Consider the following 24,036-nt stretch of genomic DNA (forward strand, 5'->3'; position numbering starts at 1 on the left):
TTGTTTTTCACTTCAAATACAAGCAAGGGGGATTGTGGGAAACTGTCTGTGCCATGGCCTGGGGCGCTGGATGCTGGTGTTGTTTTCTCCGCACTCTGAACTAGCCAGTAAACCCCTAACTAATATAGAGTTCTGTAACAGGAAGTAAAGATGAGAGAGTGTGGTGGTGTATAGAGTGTAAACACAGGCTAAACCTTCCTACATAACTGCAGCTGTGCACAGGGGGAGTGAGACACCTAGTGGCTGCAGTAGGGCACAGCAGCTAACTACACTAGCATTTAAAGGGGTAGTGCACCAAAAAAAATTTTCTTTCAAATCAACTGCTGCCATGAAGTGCCAGAGATTTGTAATTTACTTCTATTAAAAAATCTCAAGCCTTCCAGTACTAATCAGCTGCTGTATGCCCAGCAGGAAGTGGTATTATTTCCAGTCTGGAGAGCAGGAGAGGTTTTCTTTGGGGATTTGCTCCTTCTCTGGACAGTTCCTGACATGGACAGAGGAGGCAACAGAGAGCACTGTGTCAGACAGGAAAGAAAACACCAACACCAAAACATAAATTCTCCTGTATGTGGTATACATCTGATTATACCTTCTTTGCTTCATGACCCTACCCCTTTAAGTCAAGCCTAAACCAGTTGCACCCTAAAGGCTCCATGTTCTTGTCTCTTCTTTATGTAAACTTTCCATATTCTTCTATTTTGTGCTTCCTATTCCATGCAGACATAACCTCCATGATTGATATGTACATTTGGATATATCCATACTGTATCTGTATATACATCAGGATAATGCTGCTGCTTTTTCCTTCTTGTAGACAAAAAAAAATTCAGCCGGAATGTCTCAGGTTGAGCCGGACTAAGTAACTTCCCAATAGGCAAAGAATAAATTGATCTTCTTCAAGGGATAAAACTGTAGAAAATGCACTTTGTTGACTTCTAAAACCAGACTTTTCAGGTCGATGTAACATGGATGCCGGCCGCTACCGCCGTTCTGTGACTTATTAGTGAGCGCCAGGACTCAGGCTGATCATTAGTCTAATGAATGTTGTTTGTAAAACCTAGAGGAATGCTATCAGTGGCTGCACATGGTAATGCGGCTCCTCAGACTGTGGCGGCAGAGGGGGCACTTTTTGTCTAAGTGACTGTAGAAAGTAATGAATTAGTCTCCGATGAGGGAAGATGTATAAGCCGCTCCAGGATTTGGCCCAAAAAACAGATTAACCTTCAGACTTGGAGTCTGCAACATCTTAATTGTAGAGTTATGTACAGATGGTTCCAGATGTTACAGTCCTGGCTGGGCCTGGGCTCCTGATAGGGCCCAATGGGTCCCCTACCAGCAGCTGACAGTGGAGGGGGGGGGATACTTTGTTTAACCATCTGAAGTTTCTTCAAGCCTTGTGCTCCAGTCACAGCTAAAGCTGCATACACTGTTTTCTTGGGTGTCAGCTGCAATCCATGGGGCCCATTACCGCTCAGGTATAAGGTGCAGTTAGTGACTACAGAGGGGGCCATGGAATATGAAGCGTAGCCCTAGAAGTGTCACTATGAGGCGCCATGGTCATCCATGCTGCTGCATTACTGTATGCTTTGTCCTTATGCTGTGACATCATTAGGCTGTATTATGCTTGGCCTGTGACATCACTTTTCCTACAAGTGACCTCATTATGGGTTTTCATATGCTGTTACTATGTATGGGGAGACTTTTTGTGAGCCACAATGTTGTGCTGTGCATTATCCCTGTACTGTGACATCACTGTGTATTATCCCTGTACTGTGACATCACTGTGTGTATTATCCCTGTACCGTGACATCACTGTGTGTATTATCCCTGTACTGTGACATCACTGTGTGTATTATCCCTGTACTGTGACATCACTGTGTGTATTATCCCCCCTGTACTGTGACATCACTGTGTGTATTATCCCTGTACTGTGACATCACTGTGTATTATCCCTGTACTGTGACATCGCTGTGTGTATTATCCCTGTACTGTGACATCACTGTGTGTATTATCCCTGTACTGTGACATCACTGTGTGTATTATCCCTGTACTGTGACATCACTGTGTGTATTATCCCTGTACTGTGACATCACTGTGTGTATTATCCCCCCTGTACTGTGACATCACTGTGTGTATTATCCATGTACTGTGACATCACTGTGTGTATTATCCCTGTACTGTGACATCACTGTGTGTATTATCCCTGTACTGTGACATCACTGTGTGTATTATCCCTGTACTGTGACATCACTGTGTATTATCCATGTACTGTGACATCACTGTGTATTATCCCTGTACTGTGACATCGCTGTGTGTATTATCCCTGTACTGTGACATCACTGTGTGTATTATCCCTGTACTGTGACATCACTGTGTGTATTATCCCCCCTGTACTGTGACATCACTGTGTGTATTATCCATGTACTGTGACATCACTGTGTGTATTATCCCTGTACTGTGACATCACTGTGTGTATTATCCCTGTACTGTGACATCACTGTGTGTATTATCCCTGTACTGTGACATCACTGTGTATTATCCATGTACTGTGACATCACTGTGTATTATCCCTGTACTGTGACATCACTGTGTGTATTATCCCTGTACTGTGACATCACTGTGTATTATCTCTGTACTGTGACATCACTGTGTATTATCCCTGTACTGTGACATCACTATGTATTATCCCTGTACTGTGACATCACTGTGTATTAACCCCCCTGTACTGTGACATCACTGTGTGTATTATCCCTGTACTTTGACATCACTATGTGCATTATCCATGTACTGTGACATCACTGTGTGTATTATGCCTGTACTGTGACATCACTGTATATTATCCCTGTACTGTGACATCACTGTATGTATTATCCCTATACTATGACATCACTGTGTGTATTATCCCTGTACTGTGACATCACTGTGTATTATCCCTGTACTGTGACATCACTATGTATTATCCCTGTACTGTGACATCACTGTGTATTAACCCCCCTGTACTGTGACATCACTGTGTGTATTATCCCTGTACTTTGACATCACTATGTGCATTATCCATGTACTGTGACATCACTGTGTGTATTATGCCTGTACTGTGACATCACCGTATATTATCCCTGTACTGTGACATCACTGTATGTATTATCCCTATACTATGACATCACTGTGTGTATTATCCCTGTACTGTGACATCACTGTGTATTATCCCGGTAGTGTGACATCACTGTGTATTATCCCTGTACTGTGACATTACTGTGTGTATTATCCCTGTTCTGTGACATCACTGTGTGTATTATCCCTGTGTATTATCCCTGTACTGTGACATCACTGTGTGTATTATCCCTGTACTGTGACATCACTGTGTGTATTATACCTGTTCTGTGACATCACCGTATATTATCCCTGTACTGTGACATCACTGTTTGTATTATCCCTGTACTGTGACATCACTGTATATTATCCCTGTACTGTGACATCACTGTGTATTTTCCCTGTACTGTGACATCACTGTGTATTATCCCTGTACTGTGACATCACTGTGTGTATTTTCCCTGTAGTGTGACATCACTGTGTATTACTCCTGTACTATGACATCACTGTGTGTATTATCCCTGTACTTTGACATCACTGTGTATTATCCCTGTACTGTGACATCACTGTGTGTGTTATCCCCCCTGTACTGTGACATCACTGTGTGTATTATTCCTGTACTGTGACATCACTGTGTGTATTATCCCTGTACTGTGACATCACTGTGTATTATCACTGTACTGTGACATCACTGTGTGTATTATCCCTGTACTGTGACATCACTGTGTATTATCCCTGTACTGTGACATCACTGTGTATATTATCCCTGTACTGTGACATCACTGTGTGTATTATCCCTGTACTGTGACATCACTGTGTGTAGTATCCCTGTTCTGTGACATCACTGTGTATTATCCCTGTACTGTGACATCACTGTGTGTATTATCCCTGTACTGTGACATCACTGTGTGTAGTATCCCTGTTCTGTGACATCACTGTGTATTATCCCTGTACTGTGACATCACTGTGTGTATTATCCCTGTACTGTGACATCACTGTGTGTATTATCCCTGTACTGTGACATCACTGTGTATTATCCCAGTACTGTGACATCACTGTGTGTATTATCCCTGTACTGTGACATCACTGTGTATATTATCCCAGTACTGTGACATCACTGTGTGTATTATACATGTACTGTGACATCACTGTGTGTAGTATCCCTGTACTGTGACATCACTGTGTGTAGTATCCCTGTACTGTGACATCACTGTGTATTATCCCTGTACTGTGACATCACTGTGTGTATTATCCCTGTACTGTGACATCACTGTGTGTATTATACAAGTACTTTGACATCACTGTGTGTAGTGTCCCTGTACTGTGACATCACTGTGTGTATTATCCCTGTACTGTGACATTACTGTGTGTATTATCCCTGTACTGTGACATCACTGTGTATTATCCCTGTACTGTGACATCACTGTGTGTATTATACCTGTACTGTGACATCACTGTGTGTATTATACCTGTACTGTGACATCACTGTGTATTATCCCTGTACTGTGACATCACTGTGTGTATTATCCCTGTACTGTGACATCACTGTGTGTATTATCCCTGTACTGTGGCATCACTGTGTGTATTATCCCTGTACTGTGACATCACTGTGTGTATTATCCCTGTACTGTGACATCACTGTGTGTATTATCCCTGTACTGTGACATCACTGTGTATTATCCCTGTACTGCGACATCACTGTGTGTATTATCCCTGTACTGTGACATCACTGTGTATTATCCCTGTACTGTGACATCACTGTGTATTATCCCTGTACTGTGACATCACTGTGTGTATTATCCCTGTACTGTGACATCACTGTGTATTATCCCTGTACTGTGACATCACTGTGTATTATTCCTGTACTGTGACATCACTGTGTGTATTATCATGTACTGTGACATCACTGTGTGTGACTATGGCTTCACCAAAACCTTTGCATGCTTAATATTAGTATTCTACCGCTGCCATAGACATTTCCTACTTATCACAATGATCCCATCACAATAAACTGATCACACAGTGTCCTCAGGGATCAGCTATAATCGGTGAGGAAACCAGATAGTGAGTGTTCGGTTTCTCTACAGCGCCACCACAGGGGGGAAGCTCAGTATTACACTGTGTCCATTCAAATCCACGGGTTGTCTATGTAATGACGGACAGGACAGGTCCTCCACAGACACAGATACTCTTTAACTATTCTAAATGAGAAATGATGACCCTATTTTTTAGCCAAGTATCCTCAATATTAGGGTACCCTAAAACTATCTGCAGTATGAAATTATTTATTTCACTACAGAAACTTTGGCAACTTTTACCAAAAAAAACCTGAGCATTCCTCCAGTCCTCAGGTATACCGGTGAGATTTCCTTCATCACAGGAAAGAATAGGGAAGAGGAAACATCTGGAATAAAAGGATCCGGGGGGTTCGAGACTCCGAACGATTAATTAAGGCGGACGCCGGAAATGCCCAGGGGCCGCGCCGACTTGGCTTCAATTCCATCCCATTCGGCACATTAAGAAGAAAATGTTAAAAAAAAAAAACCTACGGTGAAGAGAAGCATTAATAAATCATGTACTGAGCTAAAGTGAATGAACCGACTGTGCGACTTTAACCAGGGGTCAAAGACTGATAGATACGCTGGTCATTCAGAATAGCAGGTTCATGGTTAAGGGCAACTACAAAGCAATGAAAGAGAAGGAAGTGCGCGACCTGGTGAAGGATGCCGCACTATTACTGAGAAGTCCCGGTACAGGGTATAATTTATGTCAGTCCACCTTAAGACATGAAGGATAATTCCACCTTAACTAATAAAGTAGCTAGAGGGTGAAATAACATTTTACTTAAAATTAACCCCTTCCTGCCTCACTACCTCGCTGCAATACCTGACACCTATAGACCAGTATGGAATGGAAGTGTTAACGCAACAATTACCGCAAGGTCCTTGGAGTGGAGAGATCATGCAATCTGTCATGCTGGGTCACCCAGTCGCCCATTACTTACAGAGATCAGTGGGTGTGCATCATGGATGGAGGGAGAATCGGACAGCAGTGGCTGCTCATGTATTGGACTGCTATTAGAAGTTCAGAATTGACAGGAAAAGTAGATTAGCAGGAACCTCAATGGGAACCTGATTAAACCCATAACAAGCCAAGTAGGTCCATCAGGCATGACTGGTCCGGCATGGTCATCATTGTTTCTGTTATAATAAGGAGGTGTGAATAAAGCCTTAGGACCAGTCTACGTGCTTTAGCCAAGTGCCATAAACAATCAACGTCCAGAAAGAGCGGCACTCATTGGCCGAGTCTTTACAAGGCTCAGCCAATCGCTCAGCTGGGCCACAAGAATAATCATCTAATAATGGCCCCTTAACATAGACCAGTCATGTCAGCTGACTATCTCTTATGTAACCCAATTAATGTATTGTTGGCTGCACATCACCCACTGTCAACTCATCAGCCAATGAAAAAGTGCCTTTAAGGGGAATTCTGGTTAAGTAAGATGTAATCCTGTTCAGTCCCCACCCATAATCTGAACTTGTTTGTAATAGGTTTTTATTACATGAATTGGGCCGTTTTCCTGCAGCCCCTACTGATTGCCTGATCCACTCTGTCTCCACTCCTCTGTCCTCCCCCTCCCTTATGATACAGAGGTCACATGATCTCTGTCTCTTCTGACGCCAGGCAAGCTGTAAAACCTAATCTAGAACCCTGCCCACCATTGACATCACACAGTGATCACCTGGCCAAGGACGGGGAAGGTAATGCTTACTGATCCAAAAGACCCCCCCCACTCACATGTGCTGCCCTCTGCAGACTCAGGGGTATTGCCAAAAACAGTCAGTCTTGTTGGGTGTTCCCAGTATGTAGTGGGTTAAAATTTAACAAAAGTGATCAAAGTAAAGTGATAAACCAGGGACAGGATCATGGGGGCACAGGCTTACTGATACGTGGCGGTCTGATCTTATGCATCAGAAGAAGTGCTGTAGAGCAAACTGCTGCAAAATTATTTCAATAGTATTCTCTAATGCCAGAATAATACAGTAGATGTTGTTCAGAATAGGATTTAAAGGAGAAATCTGGGCTCCGACTTTTTTTTTTCTTTTTTTTTCCAAAATGGCCTCGGATGAGGTACAGTAGCTGAACATAACATGCCCCTACCTCCCCAGCTCCAGTGCTGGGGTCCGCTGTCCTTTCTGCTCTGGTTTCTGGTGGTTTCCGGAGTGGGGACCCGGATCATGATGTGTCAGGCCCACTCAGGCAGTCATCAGCAGAGGTAGGAGCCCATAGCATCTCCCATGCCTCTTGTTATATCCCTGGATGCAATGTTCTGCAACCAGAGAGCTATAAGGAACCCGGCAGAATCCCATTCACTGATCTAGAACATTGGAGCTTCTAACAATTTGCAATGGAAGTTTCGTTCCTTACCTCCAGAGGGAGCTCTCCGTCACGCTCCCCAGGTTGAAATCATACAGCTTTGTCAGGATCAGAATAACCTATAGAAGAAAGAGAACAAATTACCTTCAGATTCTTCAAAAACAGACATGAGAGAAGATCATAGTTAATGAACATTAATGCCAAGAACTGAAGATCAGATACCACAAAAAAAATCCTTCTTATCAGATATTCCTGGCACCGAAGGCATGGAAGCCTCTAATCCTCCAGACGTTCTGTATGTGACGAGGGAGACGTCTGGAGGAATCAATTAAACGCTGCTAATTCTCTTTACATTTCTAAACGTCTGAATGCAAATGCGGCTCTACCCGGCGGGCGGGGGAAGTGATTGGTGAAGATACCGGAGGAAGTTTTCCTGCTTTACAAATGTGATGTCGACTCTACATAAAGCAGGTTATAGCACAGAGCTAAATGGTTCCTATAACCGTGGTGCTGAATACTGACGGCCAGGACCTACAGTATATTACAATGTATATCCAGATCCTGAGTTACATCCTGTATTATACGGACAAGGGGATAAAGGAGCTGTTGTACCTCACACCTATGGCTGACACTAATGCCTCTTGGCTACATTTAAAATCCAATTTGATCAAACCATATTGCGCCATGTACCACGTGCCGGTCTCCTGGTTCACATGAGTCCCTACACTAACTCAACACTGTGTCGGTCACCGACCGCCAACCCCGCAAAGCGAGTGCAAGCAGGGAAGGGGGGCCATAGAATGGCCCTGCAACCCCACTGTCACAGGTCTTACTGCTCACCACTGCACCGGAGGTAGAATGGGAGAAATAGGAGGTACTTACCATGTGTGCACAGGTGCAAATCCTGGCGTTGGTTTTTAAATATAGCTGAGAGGCATTAGTGTCAGTCATAGGTGTGAGGTGCAGCAGCTCCTTTCTCTCCATGTCCGTATTTTACTTTTCTCCCTTTTCTGAGTGGCTACCACGCCTCATGTGACCCCAAATAGCAGTAAGCACCTGTGCACACATGGTAAGTACCTCCTATTTCTCCCATTCTACCTCCGGTGCAGTGGTGAGTAGCAGCACCTTATTCACACTTGTGTTGCTCGGTGGCCGCTTTCTCCGCCGGCGGTGCCTGCAGGGTTTGGGCGGGCCCTTGGGGATTTGTCCTGTGACATTGGGATTGCAGGGCCATTCTGTGGCCTCCCTTCCCTGCTTGCGCTCGCTTTGTGGGGTTGGTGGTCGCTGACCTACACAGTGCTGATCTAGTGTAGGGACTCATGTGGGCCAAGAGACCGGCACGTGGTACATGAGGCAATATGGTTTCATCAAATTATATACCAACATCCTGGCGTTGGTTTTTAAATGTAGCCGAGAGGCATTAGTGTCAGCCATAGGTGTGATGTGCAGCAGCTCCCTTCTATCCATGTCCATATATCCTGTATTATACTCCAGAGCTGCACTCACTATTCTGCTGGTGGGGTCACTGTGTACATACATTACATTACTGATCCTGTACTGATCCTGAGTCCTGTATTATGTATGTGCAGGAGAAACAGGGATGGACCCCAGGCTGTGTGCATACACATTCTCTAGAGTATCTGCACTGTCAATGAAAGGTAAATCAATGCTTCCTTTTCATCTGTGCAGCAGCTCAGTGCTTAGTGTAACCCCTTTCTTTCTGCGCTGCCGCTGTGCAGACCATAAAAGTTAAATCAAGGCTTCATTCTCAACTCAGCAACAGTGTTTTGAACCACTGCTGATTCTATGAATGTGGCACCTTCCTGCGACTTATCTGTGACCATGCAAAAGTCTGGCAGATATCAGGATGACAAACTCAACAACCACATTAGCAGAATTAATGTAAACTCATTGATCACCTTGTTCACTGAAGAGAGGAGGCCAATGAGAAGAAAACCAGCAAAATGGAGCGCTCTCCTGGTGCTGGATAATACCACACCCCTTCACCTGACAGGAAGTCCCAGATCTGGGCTTTGTGAAGCAGGCCATATCATTCCGTAGCTATTTGGCAAATGTAAGGTTCTAGCTTACAGCATGCAGGCTACACACCAGGTTCTAGCTTACAGCATGCAGCCTATACCCTGATCTCTAGCATGCAGTATGCACTCTACACCTCAGAGTCTAGCTTGCAGTATACAGCCTATACTACAGGTTCTAGCTTGTAATATGTAGCATACACTCCATATTCTAGCTTGTAGTTTGCAGCCTACATCCAAGATTCTGGCAATATGCTGTCTAAAATACAGGTTCTAGCTTTGTGTATTTAAGTGCTAGTTTGCAATATGCAGCCTATACTTGAGGTTCTAACTTGCAATACATAGCCTACACCCCTGGTTCTGGCCTGCAGTATGCAGCTAATACCCAAGGCTCTAGGCTTCAATATGCAGTCTATAATCCAGGTTCTAGTTTGCAATATATAGTCAATACTACAGGTTCTATCTAGACACATGCAATCTACACTTCAGGTTCTAGCTTGCAATATTCACTCTAGCCCCCAGTCCTAGCTTACAGTATTCACTTTACACTTCAGGTACTAGCTTGCAGTGTTGACTCTATCCCCCAGTTTAGCTTGCAGTAATCACTCTACTCCCCGGTTCTAGATTGCAGTAATCACTCTACTCCCCGGTTCTAGATTGCAGTAATCACTCTACTCCCCGGTTCTAGCTTGCAGTAATCACTCTACACTTCAGGTTCTAGCTTGCAGTAATCACTCTGCTCCCCGGTTCTAGCTTGCAGTACTCACTCTACACCCAGGTTCTAGCTTGCATTATTCACTCTACTCCCTGGTTCAGGCTTGCAGTACTCACTCTACACTTCAGGTTCTAGCTTGCATTATTCACTGTACTCCCTGGTTGTAGCTTGCAGTACTCACTCTACACCCAGGTTCTAGCTTGCAGTAGTCACTCTACATTTCGGTTTTAGCTTGCAGTAATCACACTACATCCTGGTTCTAGCTTGCAGTAAACACTCTACGCCCCAGTTCTAGCTTGCAGTGTTCACTATACACCCTAGTTCTAACTTGCAGTAATCACTCTACTCCCCAGTTCTAGTTTACAGTATTCACTCTACTCCATGGTTCTCGCTTGCAGTAATCATTCTACACTCCCGGTTCTGGCTTGCAGTGTGCACTCAACTCCACGGTTCTAGCTTTCAGTATTCACTCTACTCCCTGATTGTAGCTTGCAGTAATCAATCTACACTTCAGGTTCTAGCTTGCAGTGTTCACTATACACCCCAGTTCTAACTTGCAGTGTGCACTCTACTCCCCAGTTCTAACTTGCAGTGTGTAGTGATGAGCGAATACTGTTCAGTCAAATAGATATTCGATCGAATAGTAAGGTATTCGATCTATCAAATATTATCGAATAGTTCGCCGAATATTCGATAAGCGTTCAAATCCCCCAGCTTCTTGTTTTTACCTTCAAGTGTTCGAATAGATGTTTTTCAATAATCGAATACTTGTTTCCATTGACTGTAATGGGATCGAATATTCGGGTGATATTCGTACAAATATCTAATATTTCACTATTCGCTCATCACTAGCAGTGTGCACTCTACTCCCCGGTTCTAGCTTGCAGTAATCACTACATCCTCGGTTCTAGCTTGCAGTGTGCACTATGCTCCCCGGTTCTAGCTTGCAGTGATCACTCTACTCCCCGGTTCTAGCTTGCAGTGTGCACTCTACTCCCCGGTTCTAGCTTGCAGTGATCACTCTACTTCCCGGTTCTAGCTTGCAGTGTGCACTCTACTCCCCGGTTCTAGCTTGCAGTAATCACTACATCCTCGGTTCTAGCTTGCAGTGTGCACTATGCTCCCCGGTTCTAGCTTGCAGTGATCACTCTACTCCCCGGTTCTAGCTTGCAGTGTGCACTCTACTCCCTGGTTCTAGCTTGCAGTATTCACTCTACTCCATGGTTCTAGCTTGCAGTGTACACTCTACTCCCTGGTTCTAGCTTGCAGTGATCACTCTACTCCCCGGTTCTAGCTTGCAGTGTGCACTCTACTCCCCGGTTCTAGCCTGCAGTGTGCACTCTATTCCCCAGTTCTAGCTTGCTGTCTATAATGCACATTCTGGATTGCAATCTGCAGCCGTCACAATAGTTAAACCTTCTCCTCCATCTTGGCTACAGCCATTCCCCTGCACCCCGCCTGTAGATTACATGGGTCCCTATGATGCTCGCAGTATCTCTATCTGCGCTATAAACTCCAGGCAGACAAGCAATGAAGGAGACACGCTTCCTGGCTACGTGCAGCTCCCAGGCCGTAAAGCTGAGTTATTGACAAGATCTCACAGATGTGAAATCTGTAAATGTCCAAAGAAAGTTGCCAATTCCTTTCCCATTGGGTCCCTGATCGAGCGTAATGAATCAGTGACAGATGCTGGGGGCATTTATCCTCTAAACGGAGGCTGCCTCTCAGCTTAACCTTATTTCCCATGAGAAGAGTCTCCGTAAAAAAACATGAGGCAGCTGACAGCTGAAGTGATGGAGCGTCGCCGGGATTGCTGGTGCTTAGCATAAGTCATGTGATGTCAATCCATAAGTCAATACTATAGAGCTGCCGGAAAAAAAACAATCATATAATGATCCAAAAAGCAGCAGGCACCTGATGATGAAAGACCTCGGCTCTGCAATACCTGTCGGGGAAGCTGTGAAGCTATTGATGAGCCAGGGATCATTCATTACCTTCATTAGATCATGATAGCCCCAGAACCAAAGCTTGTCCTGATGGAGTAGACTTAGCGCCGCATCCTAATACTGTGATTTCGTTTATATATATGAGGGAACTTATGGTCACAGAACTGCTACCAATGGTTGAGGGTTGAGGTTGGCAGCAAATCCTGTAGCTTGGCGCAAAAACTACCTAGGCAATCCAAATAGCGGCGTAAAGATGAGGTTTGGAAAGAAAAACTTTACTTCTTCATGTTAACAAAAGACACGTCCGTGTACTATATTTATAAAGACACCAAATTGAAGCCGACGTGTTTCATAACAAAGAAGTTCTTAATCATGGTATACGCCCTGATTAAGAACACCTCAGACTCAAAGTGCGTCGGAATGTTATTTCTTGGTTTGTTTTATATACATGGAGCATATTTATGAAGCTTTTTTACATCTTAATCATGGCTTTAGCTATATATTGTTAGATTTCTTATGGATCCTGATTAGGGATGGTCCGAACCGAGTTCGGTTTGGGTTCGTACGAACCCAAACCCTCGGTAATGATTCCCACTGTCTGCCCGCTCCGTGCCTATGGCTGGGATACAGCCACAGCCATAGGCTGTATCCCAGTTTTCCAGGCGAGCGTTCGGGTTCATACGAACCCGAACCTCGGAGGGTTCGGACCATCCCTAATCCTGATCCTGTACTTGACTATGAAGCTCCTATTTATTATGCCTGATATCTGGTTCTGTCTCTTGGCTATACCTACAGTAACTGCATTCCTGCTTTTACACCTTGATACCTTTTCTTCTGGTGCTGACCTTTGACCCTGTTTATAACCATGTCTCACTTTGACAGCAAGAATCTTGTCAATGCACAATTATTGGTTTCACCACTAGACGTCAATGTTTTATATATGGTAGATGAAGTGTCGGATCCTCGGGGTAGGCGGGGACCACAGGAGCCAGAATGACGGCGCTTCACAGCTTCAGGTTTAATTAAGTAAAACAATGGATTTTAATGGTCTCATAAACAACGCGTTTCGAGGCATAAATTGCCCCTTTGTCAAGTAGGAGAGACATGTTTTATATATGAGCTCTTATGTATTGCACAGCCAAAGTAAGCAAAGGGTTAATGTTTCATGCACTTCTGTTGTCCAATAGAGATACTCTTTCTTTCTAACCTATCCTTTTCCTTCTTTTTCTTTGCACACATTCCTATCCACCACTCACAGGGTTTCTTACATAACTCTGTAGGAAGTGGTCAATTGGTGGGAGGAAGTGTATCGTCAGTTCTACCCAGATTCTGGTGGGAGGAGGACACACAGAGTGGATGTCCCTGCCGTAGCCAAGCCAGGGCCTGGCTCTGCCAGGACCCTTGTCGGGGGCAGAGTTAAGTGTATTCAGTGTGTTAGTGAGGTGATGAGACACACGTGCATGAAGCAACCAGTTAAACTCAGTTTCTCCAGTTTATCCACTATTTTTACTATACAGTGCTAGACACTACAAGAGGGAGAAAAGTCGGGGATAAACCCGGCCCACACCAAGAACCACTCTACAGCGTGCAAGGCAGTATCCTGATCATTCACAACTGAGCAGGATGGTCAGCTCACCCCCATAGTGCTGGTCTCTTCTGCACCATCAGTGTCCCAGGAAGGAGCACGTGGAAGTATACTCGGGCCGTGTCCCGACCAAAAAATAGGAAAAAAGAGCAAGTAGATCCCACAGCTCCGATAAAATGTAGAAAATTTATTGGAACATCTATCTATTTGCTGCCAACATGTTGTGTATTATACAGAGACTCTATAGTAAAGCTGTTCTATTTTTATCACTGAGACTCAGTCATCTCTTCCTCCGCACCAGCACATATACACACTAGCCGCACACCTTGGGTCATTTTCCCCTTTCTGTGGGTGGAGGGACCTATAGTCCAGATGGGTCAATTGCAACTCAGGACTACCGTGACAGGAGCCTAAGGGACCCATCACAGCCCGGCCGGTCACCGACCATTTTAGGGGGATACAGCCAGTCACACTCTACAAAGCAGGTACCAACTGTATCATACTAAACTGTATCGTACCAATGCTAACATCTTACACCCAGTGGTCACCAGAATTGCCCATGACATAATTGTATGTTATTTTTCACCGGTTTTCACCTCTGCAGACTCATCTCTAATTGTCAGTCGTCCCTTATCCAGAGGGTGTAGACTGTCTGCTGTGATATCACCATACACTACACACACAGAAGAGGGGATCCTGCTCCCTTTTTTCTCTAAAATACACCCTGAGAAGAAGGAGACTAGCTGCTCTGATGTCTCCATACACTGTATATACACAGAAGGGAGGATCCTGGTCCCATATATCTCTATAGCACATGCTCAGAAGGAGGAGACTAACTGCTATGATGTCTCCATACACTGTATACAGAAAGAAGAGGAGATCCTGCTCCCCTATATCTCTATAGTACACTTTCAGGAGGAGACTAGCTGCTATGATGTCTCCTTACACTGTATATACACAGAAGAGGGGATCCTGCTCCTCTATATCTCTATAGCACACCCTCAGAAGAAGGAGACTAGCTGCTATGATGTCTCCATACACTGTATACACACAGAAGAGGGGCTTCTACTCCCCTATATCTCTAAATCACACCCTCAGAAGGAGGAGATTATCTGCTATGATGTCTCCATACACTGTATATACAGAAGGGAGGATCCTGGTCCCATATATCTCTATAGCACACCCACAGGAGGAGACTAGCTGCTATGATGTCTCCATACACTGTATACACACAGAAGAGAGGCTTCTACTCCCCTATATCTCTACAGCACACCCTCAGAAGGAGGAGATTAGCTGCTATGATGTCTCTATACACTGTATATACAGAAGAGGAGATCCTACTCCCCTATATTTCTATAGCACACCCTCAGAAAGAGACTAGCTGCTATGATGTCTCCATACACTGTATACACACAGAATAGGAGACCCTGCTCCCCTATATCTCTATAGTACACCCTCAGGAGGAGACTAGCTGCTATGATGTCTCCATACATTGTATACACAGAAGATAATCCTGCTCCACTATATCTCTATAGTACACCATCAGAAAGAGGAGACTAGCTGCTATGATGTCTCCATACACTGTATACACACAGAAGATGATCCTGCTCCCCTATATCCCTATAACACACCCTCAGAAGCAGCAGCATGGAGAACATTATAGAGCAGTACTGCACAGTCTAAACTGTGATTTAATTCTTAAGTGAGATGTAACACTCACTAAAAGCTGCTGCAGTCTCTTCAGTGTCTTTGTCTGTCTCATTTCCCTTCTTCCACTCCTCCTCTTTATAGACTTCTTTAGGCCTCATGACTTGATCCCTTGGTAAGCTGATTCATCTCTAGGCGGATTTAAGACATTAAGTGAATGATGAGTTTAAGGAGGAAGGAGTTGGTCAGTCTGATAAGTAAAGGAACAGTCATCCATCTATCATAAGATATATTACAAAGGTTCTTTTATTGATTGTATTATTGTTTTATTAATAAAATGTTGAAATGACAGTAAACATTTCAACAGGCACGGCCAGGTCATTTCAGTAGTACATGCGAGTATATGAAATTATATATATATATATATATATATATATATATATATATATACAGTATATCTTATCAGACAAAAATGCTTCCTTCTCCTGTTATCAACCATTTCCCTCTTCCCCCTTATCAGACTAGCAATAACTTCTGTTTACTGGTTACAACTCGTAATCTGTCCCCTGAGCTAGCTTCAAATCTATGAAGAGGGGGGAGGAAGACGATGGGAGGGGAATACCAAGGAGAGAGAAAGACAGGTAAGACAACTTATACAAAGACAACGTAAAGGGGTTGTTCACCAAAAAATGTTTTCTTTAAAATCAACTGGTGCCAGAAAAGATCCAGAGATTTGTAATTTACTTCTTTTAAAAAATCTCCAGTCTTCCAGTACTTACCAGCCGCTGTATGTCCTGCAGGAAGTGGTGTATTCGTTCCAGTCTGGAGAGCAGGAGAGGTTTTCTATGGGGATTTGCTACTGCTCCCGACAGTTCCTGACATGGACAGAGGTGGCAGCAGACTGTGTCAGCCTGAAGAGAATACACCACTTCCCGCAGGACATACAGCAGCTGATAAGTACTGGAAGGTCAGAGAATTTTTAATAGAAGTAAACTAAAAATCTATACAACTTTCTGGCACAAGTTGAAAGTAAACTTTAACATATAGAATATATTTATGCCCCATCTGGATTGGATGGAGTCCTGTGCAGGGTGCGGGATCACCTCCTCCCCCTCCATATTCGCAGCATGTCAGTATATAACCTTCTTATTTATATGCCATTCTTATACATTTGAAGACTCTCACATTTCCTCTATTTTTGCATGCAGCAATTAGAGCAGATTGGGTGAGGCGCGGCATAAATACTTTACACGGTCAGGCGGTATGAATATTTATGGCCTCTCACAATCTATGGGACCCAGTGGGCTGCCGCAGTGATATACAACGAAATGTAAAGGAAGGATCCGCTGCCCACCCAGGATTTACACCTTGTAGCCGGTATATTTTGACCCCCATTTGACATTTCGTTTTCCACATGATAAACTCGCATCCCCGGCTTTCACTATATATTCCGCATGAAAATAAATTGTGCGTTAATGACTTGGCCCCCGCTCAAGACATATTAATGGCCGTCATTAAGCATGGGAACATTCTGGATGGCTCGATACTGTATCTTGTATTTCCAGCACGAGCTGCAGGTCTGGCTTGTTGCAAGTCTGAAATTATACGTATTCTACATAGAAGGAGCCGTGATTGTCGTTGACGCTGCCAGCAACATGCAAATGCATCTGCCCAGGAAAGGGGTACACTGGCGAAAATCATTTTCTTTTAAGTCAACTGGTATCAGAAAGTTAAATAGATTTGTAATTTACTTCTATTTAAAAATCTCCAGTCTTCCCGTACTTATCAGCTGCTGTATGTCCTGCAGGAAGTGGTGTATTCTTTCCAGTCTGACACAGTGCTCTCTGCTGCCACCTCTGTCCATGTCAGGAACTGTCCAGAGCAGCAGCAAATCCCCATCTCAAACCTCTCCCGCTCTGGACAGTTCCTGACATGGACAGAGGTGGCAGCAGAGAGAACCATGTCAGACTAAAGAGAACACACCACTTCCTGCAGGATATACAGCAGCTGATAAGTAAGGGAAGACTTGAGATTTTTAAATGGAAGTAAATTACAAATCTGTATAACTTTCTGACACCAGTAGATCTGAAAGAAAGATTTTCCCTGTATAACCCCTATAATAGAGGTGATAGCTATTAGAGAGTCTCCTATTCATACATTTACGAACAGAACGGCAGAGCAACAGTGAAGACTGACACAGATCAGCTATAGTGAGAGCATTAGGGTCTATGGCAGTGTACCCCAACAAGTCACTCTCTAGCTGTTATAAAACTATAACTCCCATCATGCCTGGATGAAAGTTGTATTTTTGCAACAGCTGAAGAGTTGTAGGTTGGGAAACACTCAGGGGGCCCAAAGGCCACACCATACTACAGCATGATAGAGGAGGCTAGGAGCAATAGGTATACGTATTCCTATGACAGAGAAGTCCCCCCTGGTATCTGGGCGGCTTGAAGGAAAAAGTATGAACAGAACATGGTCAGTAGGGGGCCTTAAAGGGAACCTATCACCATGAAAATGCTACGTAAGCTATCGGCATCATGTTATAGAGCAGAAGGAGCTGAGCGGATTGATATATCTCTTTATGGGAAAAGATTTAGTATAACTTTCTTATAACTGTTGTTTGCATGGTAACGAGTCCGGTCCATTGAGTGACACCGCCCACTGGACTCCTTAATAGAGAATGAGCAGGGATTTAAATCAACATGTTTTAAGTTATACAGAATCTTTCCTCACAGAGTCATATATCAATCTGCTCAGCTCTTCCTGCTCTATAACATGATGGTGATAGATTAGAGAGCATTGTGTTGGTGACAGGTTCCCTTTAATTGGGGTCAAAGGATTCAAAAGGGCAAAGAAGCTTCTCTCTCCAAGCCACAGGAGTTTAAATGTCATAAAACAATACAGTTTTATATAAAAGACAGTTGACTATTGGAACACTAATAGTGGCAAGGTGGAAACAGTCAGCAAGCTGTTACTGATGGATCTCTACTTCTTAGTGTTTTAAAGTGTTACTGTCACTTTAAAAAAAAAAAAAATTACAAAAGTTCTAACCCTTTGAGGACCAAGCCCAAAATGACCCAGTGGACCGCAACAATTTACATTTTTGTGGTTTTGTGTTTCCCTCCTCCCCTTCTAAGAGCTCTAGCACTTTCAGTTTTCTATCTACAAGCCATGTGACGGCTTGTTGTTTTTTACAGGAATAGTTGTACTTTCATTCTACCATAACATGTATGATGGAATCCCAAATATATTATTTATGAAGATATAAATTGGTGAAATTGTAAAAAGAATGCAATATGGTAACGTTTGGGGGGTTCCTGTGTCTACGTAATGCACTATATGGTAAAAGCGACATGAGACTACTACTCTATAGATCATGATACCATATGCAGGTTACACAGATTCTCGTATGTTATATATATTTATTTTTATTTTTTGGCAATGAATTATTAATAGAATGGGCCTATTGTGACGCTTATAACGGTTTTATTTTTTCACCTATGGCTGCGGGGCTGTATGGGGTGTCATTTTTTGCGCCATGATCTCTTCTTTTTAATAATACCTTATTTGTGTACAGTACATCAGACGTTTTGATCACCTTTTTATATATATATATATATATATATATATATATATATATACACAAAAAATCTGCAATCCAGGTGCTTTTTTCTCTCTTTTCGTTTACACCGTTCGCCGTACAGGATGACGATTGTTATATTTTAATAGATCGGACAATTACGCACGCTACGGTTTATAATATGTTTATTTATTTTTATAAGTTTTATTTATATATTGGGAAAGGGGGGTGATTTTAACTTTTATTTGGGGAGAGGCTTTGGAGTATTTTTAAAAACATTTTTACCTTTTTCTCTTACACATTATAAGTCCCCTTGGGGGACTTTTACCTGCAATCATTAGATTGCAGACACTGTACAATGCTGTGCCATTGGAGGATTTGCAATGAACTATGGAGCTGACTGTCTTTTCATGTACCCTACAAGATATTGGGGGCCCCCCTTTTAGGTATTTAGTCAGGGATGGAGAACCTTTGGCCTTTCAGCTGTTGAAAAACTACAACTCCCATCATGCCTGGACAGCCGAAGGCTGTCCAGGCATGATGGGAGTTGTAGTTTTGCAACAACTGGAGGGACAAAGGTTCCCCTATCCCCGTTTTAGGATGACAATAAGCTACAAAGAACATCTGTCGGACCTGTCCAGTCCTGCAGTATACATGTATACATGTAATTCTTCATTTTTCCTGTGGTGGCGCTGCAGCTGACAAGTTTCCTTTTGAAAACAGCACCACAAGGGTTCACAGGCTTTGTGCGGTATTGCATCGCAGCCCCTTTTATTGTGTTGGAGCAAATCTGTAATACCAGACGAAACCTAGATGGCGCCATTGAGCCTTGTCCCAATTAAATGTCCATATTAATAATATTACTCAACCTTTTCCATAGTTCTCGGTCTATAATCACCTGTGATAATAAACCTAACCCAGACCCAGGGACCGCAGCCACAGATCATTGTTCTAGAAGAAGAAGAAGCCCGGAGGAAGGAAGGCAGGACTGACGCCGAATCCCCAATAAATCAGCCTCCGCCTCTTTCCTTTGTTAGCACATTCGGATTCTACAAGACCTTTCAGGCCTATAAAATTTTACTATGAAGGAAAATTACTTTAGTTCATTAAACCCTATCTAAAGATCCTGCCAACTTGAAATTAGTGAAAGTGCTTTGCATATGTGGAGGGAGATGGATGAGGCATTGTTTCCAGGCATCTCCATTACAAATGTCTTCCTAGGTGATGGAAGGGGGAGAGAGTACTATGGAAGGTGTGGAGACAGAAGGCCGGTGTTACATGGAGAGATGACTGCATTGTGCAAATAGATGAGGGAACAGCACTTAGTGCTCCGCAGAATTATCCCGGCTGCAGAGAGTCCCACAGTCCATCACCGCTGCCGTCTGGGCTCTGCTACACTGCAATGAATAACCAGGGGATGGATGCACTCTGTAATATCTGCTCCGACTCCAGGGCTTAAAGGGGCATTCCTACCTTAGGTATTAACCCCTTAAGGTCAAAGCCAATTTCCGTTTTTGCGCTTTTGCTTTTTCCATTTTAAGTTTAAAAGGCCATAGCACTTGCATTTTTTCACCTAGAGACCCACATGAGCCCTTATTTTTTGCGAAACCAATTGTACTTTGCAATGACAGGCTGAATTTTTCCATAAAATATGCTGCGAAACCGGAAAACAATCATTTGAGCTGTCAAATTGAAAAAAAAAAAAAGAATTTGTTTTGTTTTCGGGGAGTTTTGCATTTACGCCGTTCACCCTATGGTAAAACTGACTTGTTATGCATGTTCCTCAAGTCGTTACAATTACAATGATATATAACATGTATAACTTTTATATTATGTGATGGCTTTTAAAAAATTCAAACCATTGTTAACAAATATACGTTCCTTAAAATCGCTCCATTCCCAGGCTTATAGCGCTTTTATCCTTTGGTCTATGGGGCTGTGTGAGGTGTCATTTTTTGCGCCATGATGTGTTCTTTCTATCGGTACCTTGATTGCACATATACGACTTTTTGATCGCTTTTTATTACATTTTTTCTGGATTTGATGCGACCAAAAATGCGCAATTTTGCACTTTGGAATTTTTTTGCGCTGACGCCGTTTACCGTGCAAGATCAGGAATGTGATTAATAAATAGTTCGGGCGATTACGTGCGCAGCGATAGCAAACATGTTTATTTATTTGTTTATTTATTAATTTATATTTATAAAATGGGAAAAGGGGGGTGATTTGGACTTTTAATAGGGGAGGGGATTTTTTATTAATAAAAACACTTTTTTCTTTTTTTTTCTACATTAACTAGAAGCCCCCCTGGGGGGCTTGTATATACATAGCACTGATCTCTCATAGAGATCAATGCTGTGTATATACACAGCAAAGATCGATTACATCGGCCATAGATTGCTATGGCCTGCTGCAGGCCACAGCAATCTATTGCAGAGCCGGGATCAGCATCATTGCGACGCTGAGGCCCGGCATGGGCAGAAGAACGGATCTCGGATGCGATCGCGGGGGGGAGATCCATCCCACTAGACACCAGGGACGTGAGGTCTGAAGCCCTTCAGGTTTGACAGCTGCATTGAAGTGCTTAATTAGCCGGCACGGCAACAGGATCATTCAGAGTGGGGTCACGGCGGGACTCCACTCTGAACACCCCCGCGGCACCATGACGTACGTCATGGGTCGCTAAGGGGTTAATGGCATATATCAAGACCTGCAGCAATGGGGGACCCCAAACCCCTGTTCTGTCTGCTAAAGTGGCTGTCACCTCCATTTAGGTATTAAAGGAGAAGTCTGGTGAAAATTTTTATTAAAGTATTGTATTGCCCCCCAAAAGTTATACAAATCCCCAATATACACTTATTACGGGAAATGAACATAAATCGCTTATTTCTCTGCACTTACTACTGCATCAAGGCTTCACTTCCTGCATAACATGGTGATGTCACTTCCTGGATAACATGGTGATGTCACTTCCTGGATAACATGGTGATGTCATTTCCTGGATAACATGGTGATGTAACTTCCTGGATAACAGGGTGATGTCACGACCCGACTCCCAGAGCTGTGCGGGCTGTGGCTGCTGGAGAGGATGATGGCAGGGGGATGCTCAGTGTCCCTCCAGTGCCCTGTGTCCCTCAGTGTCCCCCTGCCATCATCTTCTCCAGAAGCCACAGCCCACACAGCTCTGGGAGTCGGGACATCACCATGTTCTCCAGGAAGTGACATCACCATGTTATCCAGGAAGTGACATCACCTTATTATCCAGGAAGTGACATCACCATGTTATTCAGAAAGTGACATCACCATGTTATCCAGGAAGTGACATCACCATGTTATCCAGGAAGTGAAGCCTTGATGCAGTAGTAAGTGCAGGGAAAAAAACACTTTATAAGCATTTCCTGTAATAATTGTATATTGGGGGTTTGTATAACTTTTGGGGGGCAATACAATACTTTAATAACAAATTTTCATCGGACTTCTCCTTTAAATGAGGAGGTAGCTGTACATTCACTTCTATGGCGGTTATCGAAGCAGCTGGACAGAGGTGGGACCCCATATACCATAAATTTGTGATAGACGTGGGTCAGACCAATAAGTGGCGGTACATTGACTATGGTTGTAGTCAGAAAAAATGGAGAACCGGAAGATGCCAAACAGGAGATGCAATAGGGAGAGAATAGTTTATATTCTAATTTTCCATTTTTTTAAGCTAATGTGTGTTTGTTATTATTGAGATATTCTGGATCTTTAGACCGAGTGGTGACATCCGCTGTGTATATATAGTAGATGCATACTGTATGTTATATGGTTATGTATTCCTGAAATTCTACAAACCTGCAGAATAAAGAAAACACATCAGTTTTATCTCACAACGACCGATGCAAGAATGAGGCCCACCACCCCCAAAAAACACATTCTGCATTGCTTTTTTGTTCTTGTTTTGTTTTTCAATTTCATCCTAAAATATTGTTTTATTTTATTTATTTTTTTGTTTGTTTGTTTCACAGGACTTTTTATTGTAAAATGAAGGGTTTCATTACAAAGTAAAATTGGTCCGGCAAACAACGAGCCCTCCAATGGCTTTGCAGATGGGAAAGTAAAAGAGTTATGGTTCTTAGAAGACGAGGAGGAAAAAAACGAAAACAAAAATAATGAAAATTGGCCGCGTCCTTCGGGGGCTTGTTGTGTAGTTTCCTAGTAGCGCGTTTCCCATTAAAGTTCTGTTGATGAAATTTAAAAGCAGTAAAGTTACCAAAGAACTAAATAAACACAAATAAATAAATAAACAACTAAAATAAATAACCAAATAAACACAAATAAATAAATAAACAACTAGCTAAAATAAATAAATAAATTAAGCATCCACAAAGAACATCTCCAGTGAGGAGCCATGCCAATAAAGCCTAGCAGCGCTATATATATATATATATATATATATATATATATATATATATATATATATAAGGGGTAGGAAACCTTGGCTCTCCAGCTGTTGCAAAACTACAACTCCCATGATGCCTGGACAGCCAAAGCTTTAGCTTTGGCTGTCCAGGCATCATGGGAGTTGTAGTTTTGCAACAGCTGGAGGGCCAAGGTTCCCTACCCCTGATATATAGGATGTGCACTCTGGGAGTATGGAGCTTACTACCTACCTTAATCCAAAGCAAATATACAAATAAAGTAGTTCGGAGGCGTTCCTCGCCCCCCAGAGAACCCCTTCGGCCTGTTTTCAGTGACATTTGCAGATGCATAATCAGGTCGGTCTTTGATGTGCATGTGCAGGTAGAGCGCCAGTATGGAGATGACTGCTGTTCCCACACGTCAAAGACCATTTGCATGTACCTGCTGATAGTCTCCCATTACAGTAATGATTATTATCTGTATGAAACTACTAAGCTTGAGTGTCTCGGCCTACAGGCACCTCTGTTGGTCACAGACTGCTCCCCACCTCTTAGGTCCACCATTAAAGCTGTGTCATTCGAGGTGATATTTAATTTCTAACGACCATTCCCCCAACCCCCATAGAAATATAAGGAGTATAAGGAGGCAGCCTGGTG

The 24,036-nt window shown here is 43.2% G+C and overlaps 1 protein-coding gene across 2 annotated transcripts in view; it reads right to left on the bottom strand.

Moving 5' to 3' along the window:
- The window catches only part of SORCS3 (sortilin related VPS10 domain containing receptor 3), a 420,882-nt gene that overhangs the window by 283,901 nt on the left and 112,945 nt on the right, over positions 1-24,036 (bottom strand). For both annotated transcript variants that reach the window (XM_069979813.1, XM_069979814.1), the window contains exon 2: positions 7,519-7,586. In XM_069979813.1, the coding sequence (XP_069835914.1) occupies positions 7,519-7,586 (68 nt within the window). The remainder of the gene's footprint in view (positions 1-7,518; positions 7,587-24,036) is intronic.

This window comes from Dendropsophus ebraccatus, chromosome 8, assembly GCF_027789765.1.
Source record: "Dendropsophus ebraccatus isolate aDenEbr1 chromosome 8, aDenEbr1.pat, whole genome shotgun sequence".
NCBI lineage: Eukaryota > Metazoa > Chordata > Amphibia > Anura > Hylidae > Dendropsophus > Dendropsophus ebraccatus.